At 33.5% G+C, this 16,436-nt stretch overlaps 2 protein-coding genes across 5 annotated transcripts in view; one reads left to right on the forward strand and one right to left on the reverse strand.

Moving 5' to 3' along the window:
• Positions 1 to 11,462, reverse strand: LOC138692091 (myb/SANT-like DNA-binding domain-containing protein 3). The gene is made up of 5 exons (XM_069815024.1): positions 10,935 to 11,462; positions 6,495 to 6,737; positions 2,920 to 2,987; positions 2,681 to 2,836; positions 1 to 291 (listed from the first exon to the last, which is right to left on the reverse strand). The coding sequence occupies exons 1-5, from the start codon at positions 11,116 to 11,118 to the stop codon at positions 40 to 42; spliced, it is 903 nt and encodes a 300-aa protein (XP_069671125.1). The 5' UTR covers positions 11,119 to 11,462; the 3' UTR covers positions 1 to 39.
• LOC138692090 (oocyte zinc finger protein XlCOF6-like) overlaps positions 1 to 16,436 on the forward strand; it is a 49,413-nt gene that overhangs the window by 8,871 nt on the left and 24,106 nt on the right. For 3 of the 4 annotated variants that reach the window (XM_069815023.1, XM_069815020.1, XM_069815022.1), the window contains exon 2: positions 15,764 to 15,861. In XM_069815023.1, coding sequence (XP_069671124.1) covers positions 15,764 to 15,861 — 98 coding nt within the window. The remainder of the gene's footprint in view (positions 1 to 15,763; positions 15,862 to 16,436) is intronic. The other variant, XM_069815021.1, reaches the window with a different exon arrangement.

Below are 16,436 nucleotides of genomic sequence, written 5' to 3' on the forward strand. Positions count from 1 at the left end.
TTAATCTATATTTAAGTATTCAATTTACAGTATTACAATTTATTTTTTGTTCTTCCAGTATCTTAATTTTTCTGCTGCTATTTCCTTCTTCAGTTGCATAAATGCAATTTCTTCTTCCTTCAACTTTCGCTCTAGCTCGTGCATTTCTTGTTTCAGTTCAATATCCTTCTGCAAGGCCAGTTTTTGAAGTTCTGCCGCTGACGCAATTGCTTCTGTCGCTGTGGCCGTTTTCTGTTTCTTCTTCGTTTTCTGAATGGTTTCTTCCGCACATCGCTTCTCTAACAATGGATGCTGTAAAATAATTCAAGATTATTGTTCTGCTCTGTATTTTTCTTTGTTTTATCACAAGAAATAAAGATAAAGATACAAAATAGCATTTTTTATTTGTTTATGGTACTGCTTTCCTAAAGGTTTACAATTATGTTTCTCAACTTTTTATGCAAATGTTGGACGTCAGTGTGTAGATGTACAGTAGTGGCAAAAAAACTCTTGTAGCTGATTTCAGAGCCTTGTTCACTCCAGAGTACGATAGACTGGTAACTAAGACCTTCGTGGTTCGAATCCTGCCTGGGAAGAAACTTCCCCCCCCCCTTATTCAAACAATAATGCCCCACTTCGATTATTGCGATTTTCTACTGACTAACCTCAATGTCAACCAGTCACAAAAATTACGTGTTCATAATTCTTGTGTTCGCTTCGTCTGCGATGTCCGTCGTGCTGACCACATTACCCCATCCTTCCAAACTCTAAACTGGCTACAGCTTAACGAACGTAGAAATTTTCATTCTCTTGTTCTCCTTTTCCAAGTCCTTCACACTTCTACACCTACCTACCTACCTTGCCTCCCGTTTCAGTTACCTGTCATCATATCATAATCTATTCACACGCACGCAAAATAGCCGCATACTAGCCATACCAACACATAAGACATCATCGTATTCATCATCATACACAATCTCACTCTCGCGCTTGTGGAATACCCTACCCAGTGACATCAGAGACTGTCGGAATTTAGTAGCGTTCAAAAGCAAGCTTATTAAGCATTTTCTTACTGCGTAGAGTAGGTTTAATTTTTACTTAATTAATAAAAAAAGTTTCTCTCTTCTTAACTTTTACAATAAACTGTCTAGCTTTTATTAATCAGTTAATCTTTTAGTACTTTGATTTTTATTATATTTGTAAATTTAATATTAATTGTAATTGTATTCTTAATATTGTAGTTGTAATCCCCTGGTAGAGGGGAAGAGAAGGCCTGATGGCCTTATCTCTACAGGTTAAAAAAAATAAATAAATTTATTCCCAATACTTTTCGATTGCTCGTAAAATTCATGTTCTGGGAATAATAGTTAATTAAGTAGTAAAATATCGCAGCAATCGAAAAGTATTGGGAATAAATTTGAATAAGAAACAAAAAAAGGTTCCTTCCCAGGCAGGATTCGAACCACGAAAGTGTTAGTTACCACTGTATCGTGCTCTGGAGTGAACAAGGCTCTGAAATGAGCTACAAGGGTCGGTCTGTTTTTTTTTTTTTTTTTTTTTTTTGCTACTACTGTATGCTTCTGAATTGGAATGTAATATTAGACTTAGGGCCGAATTCATAGTCAACACTAATCGTAAGGAAACACTTAAGCAGTTGCTTATAATAATTTCCAATTCATAAATCCCACTGAAGTGAACACTTATTCAAATAAGGTAGCTTGTCAGCTTACTCAAGTGTTTCCTCATATGCATTGTAATCAGCTGATTCGGTATACAATAGATGATGATTATGATTTAATTAAATTTATTAAGTTCTGTAATTAAAATGAAAATGAGTTTCGGCAAGCAAAAGATATATCAGAGATATGGAAAACCCTTTAGAGATGTATAATGATCAACAATTTAAGAGGAGATATCGTTTCGACAAGAACACTGTTGTGAATATTCTGGTGCCTCTCATTTCAATTCACAATACAACCATGAGGCTTACCGATTTCGCCACTGCTGAAAGTCCTGGTTGCTTTGAGATTTTATGATACAGCAGCATTTCAGGTAGATTTAAGTGGCTTTTTTTTTTTTTTTTTTTTCGAAAAGTATTCACGTCCCAACAAAGTGTCATTTGCATTTTTGTTTGTATTCTGCCCAAGGAATAAGCTGTTAAAATTTGCGTAATTATATTACTTCCACTTTGTTTAGCATAAAAATAACTGAAAAATAAATTAAAATGATTTACTTATAGGAATATTTCCGGAGTTTGCATTAAACTCAACTACAATTTTATTCCATGTCGGTTTCTTCTTTTGGAGAGAATAATTATCAATTTTTTTTTTTTCACTTTCGACGATATCTCCCTATTTCATAACTAGTTATCTTAGCTCACTTCTTTCTTTTCTGTAAAATGCGCTCTGGACCTCTTGTATAATTTTTAGCCCTATAATATTTACTTCTTTATTTGTGTATGACAATAATAACAATTTAACAATTTGAAGGCGCTGGAAAACAATTGAATGTAGGAAAGCGCTTACGTCTAGCCATGTTGCCATATTTCTTTCGATGTCAAGGGAATTCTCAGGGCATATGAATGAGTAGCGTCTCTGCAATACGATCTGAAATAAGTGCTAAGGAAATGCTTATTACTTAAGTGTTTCCTCATTTTATAAATGACGACTATGAATTCGACACTTAAATACTTGTCAATTACCATCCTCAAGTTCTGCTTTGGTGTAGTCACTGGGGGTTGCTCCCTCATTGACTCTGGAGGTTGCTCCTCCCTTCCAGCATGAAACTCGTCGCTTGTCTTCCCATCATCGACATCATCATAATCATCATCATCCTCGTCACTGTTTAAAAAAACTCCCTAAACACAAAAGATAAGTAGAGTTAAGTACTAACTTAAATAATGAGATTTGTTTACTATGTATATACAGTAGTTTTACTCACATTGCTAATCTTCTCCAATCTTTGTAGCGCCCTCTCATTGCTGTCTCTACTGGTGCTTGGATTGCATTCTGAAAATTATGTTACAGTAATTATGGTACAAAATTTCAGTAAAATTTACAGTGATGAGTAGACCACGTAACTTTATGCACTAAAAAACCTCAAAATATGCATGTAACTATTGAGTAAAAACTATTGAAATATGCGTTAAAAATCGAAATATATGCAGTAAAAATACACTTCATGCCTTTATTTGGTTTAATAATATGATATAAATGAAAGTAATTTAAAGTAATACTTAAGGATTTGACTATAATAACTTTCTAATGTTAAAATGAAAACTAAGTCGTAAATAAGAAAATTACCTTTCCCTATCATATATATTATATTCTTCATCTTATACAGTTTCAGTTACTAGAAATTGGAACTCGCTTCCGAGTCATGTAAGGGGTTGTTGGACAATAGCTTCATTTAGGTCAAAATTACATAAATTCTTACTTAACAGATTAATTGCTGATTAATATTTGTTACTTATAATGAAACTAACATCTGTCCATACTTATTATTATCATTAATTTCTCTAAATAGATTTACGAAACCTCTAATGGCATTACATTAATTTTCTCATATATATATATATATATATATATTTTCTCCCTGTAACATAGTCCTAGTAAGTTTATATTAAATTAATTTTCATCATTTTACTAGCTATCTCAAATCTTAAATTAATTATAATTGATTGAATTAAATTAGCTCATAAATTAAGTTACTACTTTACCTTATAGGTTTATCTAAATTTAAATAAATATGTAGTCTACTAGTCTTTAAAACTTAACTGAAGAATATAGCTGGAGAACCTTTTAAGTGTAGTGTAAATATTTGTAATTTAAATATGTATTGTATTGATTAAGGCTGGTTGAGTAGAAGAGAAGCCCTTATGGCCTTAACTCTGCCAGCGAAAATAAAACATTGTTATTATTATTATTATTATTATTATTATTATTATTATTATTATTATTATTATTATTTTAATGTACGAAGTACATATGATATTTCCATGCAGATATTCTGCGTCGTCATACGATGAAAGAGTAATGGAACGGAGAAAAATTCTCTCTGGCGCCGGGATTTGAACCCTATCGGCTTGGCAAGGCGCATCCTCAGGTTGCGGATAGAGGGGACGGCCTACAGATATGGAAATTAAATTACGTTTTATTTAACGACGCTCGTAACTGCCGTGGTTATATCGGCATCACCGGTGTGCCGAAATTTTGTCCTGCAGGAGTTCTTTTACATGCCACTAAATCTAGTGACATGAGCCTGTCGCATTTAAACATACTTAAATGTCTGGGCCGGGATCGAACCCGCAATCTCGGGCACAAAAAGCCAGCTCTATACCAATCGCCGATCAGGGCGACTACAGATATGGAGGGTAGCTGCAAATGTATTGAATAAGCAGTTGCGGACAGTCGATATCGGGTGGTTCTCCAGCTTGGAGGTTGGGCGAAGGGCTAACAACCCAGCCCCGTAAAAATAACCCAACGTAAGCCTCAGAATGGGACTGATTCTTAGGCGCAACCAGTGTTAGTTGGAAGACCTGAGGGAAGAAGACCTTTCGGCAGGCCAATATCTAGATTGGAGGATAAATTTAAAATAGATTTGAGGGAGGTGGGATATGATGCTGACTGGATTAATCTTGCTCAGGATAGGGAACAATGGCGGGCTTATGTGAGGGCGGCAATGAACCTCCGGGTTCCTTAAAAGCCAGTAAGTAAGTATAACCGAAGTGAGGGTTCACTATAAACGGAAATATTAATGTACTTTTTAATGTATGTGGGTCGGGACCAACAATTTAGGTTCACTATAACCGAGTTCACTATATTCAAAGCTGACTGTATTTCTAGGAATTCTTATTTTTATCAGAAAGAAATTTTTTAATTAGATAATAAATCTGGCAAAGCAAGAAATAAATGTTAATATATGCATTTAAATGTGAAAAATAAAATTATATATGCAGTTAAGAATTTAAAACCCTTGAAATATACACTTATACAAAACAAAGTTGACTTCAATTGAACGTAAAAACCATGATCGGTAAAGATACACTTTTACTTTCTGAATATGTCAATTACATGAAGTTCCAGTTATGAGTGTAAAATATAATGAAGATCTCTGTTTCTTTAACTTAAATCGTTCTCAACTGAGTACACACTCGTGGCAAGCTCATGATTAATTTGAGTTTTACTATCAAAAGGTAATACCAGCGAATAGGGATTATAAAGCATGGACACTGAGCGAATTTTCCCGTGTTTTGTTTCTCTGTGCACCGGCGTTTAGTTCCACTTTCAAGCGCTAGAGGTTAGTGTAATCGAGCATACGCTATGATAATAATTGAGAATAGAGTTGAGTCACAGGATCCAAACATCGCCTACCTTATTGCATAATCCAGTAACGCTTTGCTTCAAATAAATTCAAGTTAACAGCTTTTCCTTATTTCTCAGTGACAAACTAGTTGTAATAATAATTTTTTATATTTCAGATATAATAAATTATATTATAGAATAATATAATATAGGTATATGGTTTTACTACTCATAAGATATATATTATTTAATGTACCAAAGTACATATGATATTTCCATGCAGATATTCTGCGTCGTCATATGATGGAGTAATGGAACGGAGAAAAATTCTCTCTGGGTATCCGGTGTGGCTTAGTGGATAAAGCATCAGCATGTAGAGCTGAAAATCCGGGTTCAAATCCCGGCGCCGGAGAGAATTTTTCTCCGTTCCATTACTCTTTCATCGTATGATGACGCAGAATATCTGCATGGAAATATCATATGTACTTCGGTACATTAAATAATATATATGATATGCATAAATCACTTCGTGATTTAAGACGGCGCTTATTCCGTCGGATCCCGGCCAACTAGTCACTCATTACGAGTGCACCTCAGCACATGTATGGACTTCAGTCCTACGTTCATAGACATCTATGACGTAGTGCAGAGGGCGGCCACTAGAGGGAACCCAAGAGCTGGAACTTAATCTGAGACAATTCTGTCCGACGCCGGGGTGGGTATCCGGTGTGGCTTAGTGGATAAAGCATCAGCACGTAGAGCTGAAAACCCGGGTTCAAATCCCGGCGCCGGAGAGAATTTTTCTCTGTTCCATTACTCTTCTCATAAGAGTTTTGTTTTTCCATTTTGAGCGCTATCAAATCATTACATATATTAATTGTTGTTGGGGTCAACGTCTCCAGAGTCTAGACATTACAGTTAATGACGGATTTATTATTTTATGGATCCAGTTTATTTTATTTGAGTACATAATGTACCTAGATGTATTAATTATATGTGTTGTATTTCCGCTGTGTCGACTGCTAGCTGGTGTGATGTCAGCGCCAACTCTAGGGAGAAAGCAGAATCTCACGCTCTAGCTGGCTTGAAGGTCATTGAAATCAGTCCGGCTACATCAAAGGTACCGACGCGAAGTGTCCATACTTAGTTACCTATACGCTGGTAATACCATTTAAAATTTACCGTTCCAATAGCACTACAAATTATCATTACCTGCAATTGCTGTATTTGTTGCATGTCCAGCATCTGAATCAAAAGGGCTCGGAAGACAATAGCTGTTAGCTGATAATATAATTCCGAGTACACGTTTATCTGTTGTGTCCAACTTCGATGGTCCAAGAGGATCGCCCTCAGCTTTGTATAACTCCACCTTCTCATTTGCCACCGCTCTCCTTGCCCTTCTCTTTAAGTTTTCATAGGCTGTTTTCAAGTTCGTGTGGGTTCTTTCTGAAACACCTACGGATTAAATACAAATTTCATTTTTTAATTTCATTTATTGTATTCCATAAATCTTACTTCAGGATTCAAGCTTTAAGATGTGGAAAAGATCAAGAATTGCGCAATTTTTTGGTGAGACCGAGGATTCACCATAGATTACCTGATATTTTATTTATTTATTTATTTATTTATTTATTTATTTATTTATTTATTTATTTATTTATTTATTTATTTATTTATTTATTATTTATTTATTTATTTATTTATTTATTTATTTATTTATTTATTTATTTATTTATTTATTTATTTAATGTGCTGTACAACAGCCAGTGGCCAATTACAGTTCAGCACAAATATAACAAAAACATAAAACAAAAATAATTATTACACATAAATACAATTACAATTAATTACAATAATGACGATGATTGGATAATGTTAATTGAGTATAATGCCTAAAATAATACATAAATGATAAATCGTTGCCAAGAGCAAACAAAGTCTATACATTGAAGGGATCGAATTCGCAGCCATGCATGTTGGCATTTTTAATGCATCTGGAGACTGGTGAAAGAAATTTCGAATTTCTAATATAGAAAAGTTTGTGGGCTCTCATATCTTTTGTTGGAATACGTAAGGTAATATTGTTTAAGAAAGAGTCACAGGATATATCACCTTTGAGGACTTTACAAAAGAACAGATAATCTAGCTCATGGCGTCTAGCATATAGATTTTGACAATTAAAATATTCACATTTTCTCTCATAACTATACCCGGAATTAATGGGCAGAAATCTGAATGAACATAAGGATATAAATTTTCTTTGTATATTTTCTAATTTAGCCGAGTCCGTAGTTGTAATCGAGTTCCAAACTACAGATGCATATTCGAGTTTCGATCGCACCAATGTATAGTATAGCATTAAAAGAGAATCGGGCGTGGAAAAAGAATAAGTTATTGACCGTATTATTCCTAGCATTCTGATTGCGTGATTGTAAATGTAATCAACGTGACTATGAAAATACAATTTACTGTCAAAGAATATTCCCAAATCTTTTACGCAATCCGTTCTGTTAATTAGTACATTATTTAGATAATAATTAAATTTCAGTGAAAAATTTTTTCTAGAAAAGGTTATTACATTAGTTTTGGATACGTTAATTTTCATACCATTGTCTTCCGACCATTTAGCGACTGAATTAATGTCACATTGAAGTGATTGACAGTCAGTACTACTTTTGATTGTACGAAAAATTTTTAAATCGTCTGCAAATAATAAACAGTCAGAACTTATTCTTTTACATATATAATCTATGAATGTAATAAATAGGAGAGGTCCTAAAGTAGATCCCTGCGGGACTCCGCAATTTATATTATAAGAATAAGAGTGTATATTAAACAGTCTTACACATGAAACTCTATTACTTAAATAATTTTCGAACCACTTTACGTAGCTTACAGAAAGGCCAATATTTCCTAACTTATGAAGAAGGATATAGTGCGGAACTACATCAAAAGCTTTGCTGAAATCAAAATATATTGAATCAGTTTGTCCCTGCGTTTCAATTATTGGTACAATTTGATTTAGATATGTGACCAGGTTAGTGACAGTGGATTTAGTTTTAGTAAATCCATGTTGTGAAGAATTGAGCTTGTTTTTCACATAAAACGATATATGTCTATAATAATAATAATAATAATAATAATAATAATAATAATAATAATAATAATGGCTTTATTTAACCTGGCAGAGTAAAGGCCTTAAGGCCTTCTCTTACACTCAACCAGGATTAAAACTTGCTTACACAGTTGAACATAAAACTGGATCGGAATTAAGTAATTACATACTGATACAATTTAGGTACATAATGAGATCAAAAGAGGTAGTTACATACAATTTACCTCATAAAATAAAAATAAACATAGTGAAGTACATATTAATGTTGTTAGAATCAAATACGAATCACATAAAAACAGAAGCCGATAATTCAATAAAAAAATGTACACAGTAAAAATAAAAATAAACACATTAGTATACATATTAGTATTAGATTACAAGTAAGTAGGATTCACATAATTAAACCAGAAACCGACAATTGAATAAAATGTACACAAAAAAAATAGATTAATAAAAAAACAACAACACAGTGGGATACATATTGACGTTAAGTGATAAATAAACACGATTTAGATAGGCCTAATAAAAATAAAAAACAAAAAAAAATAAATACAGTGGAACACATTCCATTAAATATATGCAATGCGTTAGGTCTGGCAACTCATCATAAGATATTTTTCTAATTTGCATTTAGAGGAAATTAAAGTTCGGCAGCCCTTGACTTCAGGCGGCAGAGAATTCCAGTGACGAGAAGTAGCAACAGTGAAAGATGAAGAGTAAAGAGATGATGTGTGGAGTGGTATTTCTAGCGTGTTATCATATTGTGACCGAGTATTTAAGTTATGATACCGAGAAAGACTGTCTTATGGTTGGGGAAAACATCAGTAAAAAACTAACCAGGTAATCAACCAAGTGGGAATCTATCACAATCCTGAGTGCAGCTCTGTATCAAGAGACAAGCAAGTCTGCCGACTGAGCTACGCCCTAATTTAATGTAGTATTTTTTGCATTTTCCCTAAGCATTATTACATATGGTTTATTGCTTTTGGGAGATGGTGCTCACATTGGCAAAGTGTTTGTTATTCAAAAGAGAGCCATCAGATTATTAAAAACTTTTAAGTTGACTGCCCACGGTAGAACTTTATTTATTAAATAACAAATTATGACCGTAACTAGTATTTATATTATGGAGCTATTAATATATGCAAAAAAAAAACAATTTAAATTTAATGAAACATAATAATGAAATCCATGACTATAGCACTGGGAATAATAAAAAATTGTACAGTAGTGGCAGAAAAACTGGACCGATCCTTGTAGTTGATTTCAGAGCCTTGTTCACTCCAGAGCACGATAGACTGGTAACTAAGACTTCCGAGGTTCGAATCCTACCTGGAAAGGAAACTTTTTTGTTCCTTATTCAAATTTATTCCCAATACTTTTCGATTGCTGGTAAAATTCATGTTCTGGAAATAATAAGTTAATTAAGTAGTAAAATATCGCTGCAATCGAAAAGTATTGGGAATAAATTTGAATAAGGAACAAAAAAAGTTTTCTTCCCAGGCAGGATTCGAACCACGAAAGTCTTAGTTACCAGTCTATCGTGCTTTGAGTGAACAAGGCTCTGAAATCAGGTACAAGGGTCAGTCCGGTTTTTTTTCGTCACTACTGTACATACCTAAATAACAGATAACTATATTTTATGGCTTTTAAATTATCTTCTAGTTCATGTAACAAGTTTGAATGGGCAGAATTTTAAGAAAATTGTAGATGGAGAATTTTGTAATATAGATGAGCATTTTAAGAATCTTTTTACATATTTTTAGTTTTAATTTAGAGATTAAAGACTATTTCATTGCAATATATTTGCTAACAGACATTAAATAAATAAAAATACGTTGATGGATCTACAACAATGTACGATATATAGCCAGCAGTTGATGTATAGCAAAACACAATACAACGCAGATTTACAAGCCTAAACAATTCATCAGCTGAGCCACCCAAATTATGTAATATATAGCAAATAGATTAATTCAATATAAAAGGATATACAATTCAATGAATTTAGCTATAACCGATAATATAATTTTGTATAGTTCAATTGCTGAATTGCGTTAGATGTAAATTGAATGAATCTTCTTGCTATATATTCCATAGTTTACGTATAGCTCAAATGATAAATTGTTTGTACTTGTAAACTGAGAATTAATCTGTTTGCTGTATATTGTATATTCCGTATAGCTCAAGTGATGAATTACATTTATGCTTGTAAATTGAATTAATCAGCTTGCTATGTATTGCATATTTTGGTATAGCTCAAATTATTAATATGCTTATAAATTAAATTGATCTGCTTGATATAATTAACCGAAAAATAGGACCTTAATGAATAAGAGGCAGAGCTCAATGTAGGAGTAATGTATTTTACGTATGTTTTCCAGTTCAAGTGATTATCAAACTCTATACAAAGAAACTGTGTTTATAGAATCCTTGAGATCAGTTCCGTTTAATCTAATATTATATTTATTAAGTTTATTGATGTAATAAGCATAAATAAATTTGTAGAGTAAAAAAAAAAAAAAAAGGAAACTTACCTGGAACACAGCTAAATTCCACAGATATTTTTCTCCAGCAGTAGTCCTTTTGTTTTAATGTTACCCCGTCAGTTTGTTTATTTTCAAGTATTGCTTTATATTTGTCGATGAGGTCAAGTAGTACAGAGGTTTCATATGAGCTGAAATTAGGCGCTCTTCCTCGTTTAATACCTTTCTCTTCCATAATAATAACGCAAGATAAACATCTCACAAATAGAGTAATAAAGATAATCTAAACTATTTCATAAAGCCTTCATTCCACAAACACTAGGCACTGCCTTCTGAATAGTATGATGAATCGTTCCGAAGACGAGTAATAGCAAGAGAAAAACTAAATAACGTTTTATAACAAGTTGAAATGGAAGTTGCAACAATATAACCAAACTATTGGTCGAATGCACCAATATTGGTTAGCATGCGATGTTAGATACCCTTGGTTAACTAAAAATTAAAACCAGAATACCATTCACTTTGTTTGGTTACGAAACCGTGGTTAATTGCTGGATGTCCTCTCCGTAGAAATTCATCATAGTATCTAGGAGGCAGTGACCACTTGATATTGGGAAAGGTTTTATAAATTAATATTGTATATGAAGGGCCATAACCCACATTACTCCTGCAATATTTTCATAGTTTGCAATTAATCAACTGCTGGTTGCTGTAGCAAAAGCATTTAGGTATATAACAAGATTTTCTTCGTAAAATCTCTCGTTGAACATGACGTATTCAGTTGCGTCATAATAACGACGATGTACACACATCTATATTACGGTAATTGTATTTTTGTACCGGTATATTAGTTGTTAATTGTTGGTTGGTTAGTTGTGAAATAAATTTGGAGGGGGAGTAAGATGACTTATGGCTCATACTGTGTAAATATGTAGTTGCAACTTGCATTTATTAGCGTAGGCCAGTTTTCTATTTATAAATTCTTGCTATAAGTAGGAGTTACGGAAAGGAAAGAAATAAAAAGAGAGAATAGCACCAAATTTCAACGTATACGGAAATTTTTACTCTATCTTCTTTAGAAATACCATAAAGAAATGATAGAAAAAAACTGATGGCGTGACAATGAAACAAATAAAGCTTGCTGGAAGAAAGTGTCGCTTGAATTCTTCGGTGTACCGGGTAAGTTAATTGAAAATAGGTTCAATTTTACATGATGTTGTTTAGTCAACTGTCCGAAGATTAGGTCTGAATAAAGGTCACTTGGATAAGGCCCGTAACACACTATCAGAGTTTTCGCTAGCGACAAATGTGTTGCGAGAAAGAGGCGAAGAGCCATCCTCCACACACTTGGCGAGTTCTCGCTATCACAGATCACATCTCGCTATGATCATCTATGCACTGCCTTCATGCAGAAAGCATTTTTCTGAATACAGTAATGACTCGGGGGAAATATTATAGGTTATGTATTTACGTATATTGTCGTACTTAAATATATAACCTGTAAGTATATTGTCGTACTTTACAAATTACGTACGAACGCTATGTTGAATCTGAGTATTCAGATGATGAGGAAATGGAGCTACATGAACATATTTTGTTAATGAAAAGGAAAAGTAGGCCAAAAATTAAAGCCAGAAATATCTGAAAATCACATTGTGTCATACGAAAATAAGGGCGAGTTTTGGACACTGGTTTCGATTTGAATGATGATACGTTTAGGCATTATTTCAGGTTGAATGGAGCAGAGTTTTTTGCCATTCATGACATGATAGAGGATTCTTTGCTATATTCGGATTAAAATTATGTAAACTGTTAAGACATATGGATACATTATTTAAAATGTTTAATTAATACTGTTAAATCTCATCAAAATAAAATATAGCCCTATTTATTTTCAGATAATCTAATATTTATCTCCAGAGTTCTTCTTTAAGTTTCGTGTTTTTATAGTTTTTATCCCGTGTATCATATAAATAGGCCTACATCGTACAAGTTCGATAAGTTTCTGACTGCAATTATCAGCCATCTTTCCTCATTTTCAAATAAAAACAATACAATTCATCGTCACCTGTGATATCTTTTTCTACATTCAATCGTCACAAAGAGTATAAATGTCAAACATCTTTGATAAATGTGTCAAGAAAATTCGCTGAGGTACCGATTCCAGCGAGAACCTCGCGCGAGGTTTTTGCCTCGAACGAGAATCTCTTCCAGTGTGTGGACGTCCATTTGAATCCATGTTATCGATCTTTGAATTTTCTGGCAACACGTTTCACTCTTCAAGTGTGTTACGGGCCTCAAGCGTGTGTTATGTGAATGGATCAATGTGTTAATGCAGTGATAATTCTATATATAGTGCAGTAAATATTGAAATGTGTTGTGGTTATGTTAAAAGTCTTGAAAACTGATTTATAGCGTCACATTGGCAGTAGTAAAAGTGTGTAATATTCGTTCAGTGACTGGTGGATGGGACCGTTTAGTCAACTGTCCGAGAATAGGTCTGCACTCCACAAGTGATACCAACATGGCACCGCTTACGAGGCAACTAGGCCAGGAGATAATGGGTAGGGTGGCCAGTGCCTTTCCCTATTAGCTACATATTCCACTAATCAGACTTCAGATTTGCTATATAAACAGTTGTTCTCCCTCTGATGCATATCGTCAAGTGAGATGTACTGTTGACTCAATAGTCGTAATAGATGTAGGTACTGTACATATCAGCCGGAACCTCAATCAGAATAGCAACATTTTTATCCTACTTGTATGTGCTTATTTCTCAGGTGTTAAGTACAAAAAAAAAAAGTACACAATAATTTGAAAACAGGCTATGAATGTTTAAAGGGGAAGTGTACGGAAATTCGATAAACCATAGATCGAAAGTCGTTAATTTCCTTATTATGTCAATGGATAGTCCTAGATTTTATTTTTGTCGCTAGAGAATTCTACAAAGTCGCTAAATCCATGGTTAAACAATAGAAAAGTTAAAAGAAATTGTATCCGAAAAATAAAAGTCGTTAAATTGGCACTGCTGGCTATAAGCATAGGCCTAAGTGAAAATAACCTCAAATACTAATTTGTCCACATTCAACATTATTTAAAGTCATATCCTCTAAGACATACTCTTACACGCCTCCAGATGCTATGATTTGACGCAGTTATAATTTTTTGTCTCATCCGATCACACCGACTGGGCTAAAACTCTCGTACTACATATCGTTATTGTAGTCATCGTATTCTGTCACTTGGCATTAGAGTATACCTTATCAAGAAACACTTTCTTGCAAAAACCTCTATTATACTGCATCTTTGATTCAATACCACGGTTAGCTACTTAACCGACCTTGATGTCTCAGGAAAACAATATAAAATGTGGCTAACTAATGGATATTGTTTAAATATTCCTAAATGAGATTGGTAACACGGACAACTAACCGTACATCTTAACCGATAATGGTGCACTCAATCACTACAACTTATAAGGAAACAACTGTCTCTATTTACAAATAACTGACAATGAAGCCGATAACATAACGGTCGCCTATAAAATTTGAATTCGCCCACATTCATTAAAAATAAATTAAGCAACCCTTGGATTTTTATGACATACCCAGCAAAGGACCTACCAACTAATACCATCTAGGCCAGTGATGTCAAAGCAAGCGCATTTTTCTGACCTTGACGTCGTGCGCGGGCATCAAGCGCTAAATATGGAAAGAGGAAGGGTTGTGTATATGAATAAGCAGCCTGTTGGATTAAGAAAACAGTGGTGCACAAGCTTAAAACTGAACGTGAAATTTTATGTACTTATTTTTATATAGCGTCTTTCTGTTTGATATTATCTATATTGTCCGTAAAACAAAAGTACTAACACTGATTTCTTAATATTGCAGTTGTTTTTTAAACGTTAATGACATAATAACGATTTAAGAAGAAATATTCACATAAATTCCATAGTAATACAATTATACTATACTAAGTGGATGAAACAATCATTCATAAAGAAAATGATATCCCAAAGAAAGAGCTTGAGTAAGACATGGTAAATTGGAATTCATATTGATGGTATCTTTAGCTTTATAAAAATAATAATAAACTCATCAAAACAATATTACAGTACAAAGCAAAGTACCTAGGTATATGCTTTAACTAATATTACATAACAAAACTCTTATCGCATTATGCTTTTAAGATAATATTGGTGCGCAACTTCCTATCATCAGAATATTAAATTAATTTTTAGAAATCTTCTGAAGCTATAGAGCTAACGTTTTTGCAACACATGGTCACATATCTTTTGTTTGTGATGTAACAGTAGTTGCTTTGTTAATTCATTTCATTACAAACATTTTCCATGCGAATATTTTCAAAATTTTTAATGCACTATCTTCAGTAATACGTATTTATGATATATTAGATTTACGGAAACATTGTTTTAGTACCTGTAAAGCTACTAAATAAACATATCTGAAAACTTCACTTTTCTATAAAAACAAGTTGAGAAAATATTCCTTTTAAATAAAAAAGCTGCATTCTTATAATGCACTTATACTTCTCAGATAAATCTAAAAATTAACATGGATACAGTTTTAATAAGTTATCTTCCCTTTATCCATTGAATCAGTGCTGGCCATCCCTGTATATAGCTCGACCAAGCGGTATATACTACCTCTCTCGTCTGTCTCTTTCCTTTCCGCTGCAAAGCGCTCAGGCTCTCCTGAGCTCTAAAGCGCGCGCTTGCTCCTATGGACATCAGTTGAAATGACTGACCTAGGCCTACCATGTTATTGTATAGCTGATTATTAGTTTCGGAGTAGCACTTAATAAGCTTTGTTCAGGAACTTACATTTTACAAAAGATTTCAGTTTCTTTTTTTATTTCAGTAGCGATGGATGAAATCAAGATGGAACCTGAGATCGATCCGTTGTCTATAGAAACGAGTGACAACACAGATTTAGAGGAGAAGAAACCTTTCCTTGAGGTAATGTGTATGTGATAATTGGATCATGAGATACAATTTAATATTGTTACTTGTAAAACCCTCATGATTACTGTAGAATACAAAACTCTAAAGCAGTAGTATTCAATCTATGGTGCGCATACATGGATAGCAGGTTTATCTCAAGAGGTATACATCCTCATTGACTACTGGCACATTATGTAAAAAGGTAGAATTAGCGCTGAGGTAGTTCTGGTCATTTCGGAAGTGAAAATCATTAAATTTATAAGGGTTTTTTTTGTGGAGATGCAGTTGATCGTATCTGAGGACTTCTACGTCCAGGTCATCGATGATTTTGCTGTTTTAAACAAAGGAGAATTGCTTTAGTCTTCAAATATATTTAGATGAATTAGCTGCCATCAGTTTTGTACTACACATAATATATAACAATTATTATTATTGCTTCCCTTACATAAAATTACATCGCATGCCGCTGGTGTATACTAGCCAAGAAAGATTGAATATTGCTGATGTAAAACGTTTTTACCTCCAATTTGGTAACATTCCCACCCCACAGGAAACGGTTCTCTCTCCTCAAAGTCATATAGTTTTGACAT

This window comes from Periplaneta americana, chromosome 16, assembly GCF_040183065.1.
Source record: "Periplaneta americana isolate PAMFEO1 chromosome 16, P.americana_PAMFEO1_priV1, whole genome shotgun sequence".
NCBI lineage: Eukaryota > Metazoa > Arthropoda > Insecta > Blattodea > Blattidae > Periplaneta > Periplaneta americana.

Excerpts from the sequence above, each read along its gene's own strand:
- LOC138692091 (XM_069815024.1), bottom strand. The coding sequence starts at position 11,118 with ATGGAAGAGAAAGGTATTAAACGAGGAAGAGCGCCTAATTTCAGCTCA. Across the intron at positions 2,837-2,919 it reads GATTGGAGAAGATTAGCAAT|GGAGTTTTTTTAAACAGTGA; the intron begins GTGAGTAAAACT and ends TTTTGTGTTTAG. Across the intron at positions 292-2,680 it reads CAAAGCAGAACTTGAGGATG|CATCCATTGTTAGAGAAGCG; the intron begins GTAATTGACAAG and ends ATTATTTTACAG.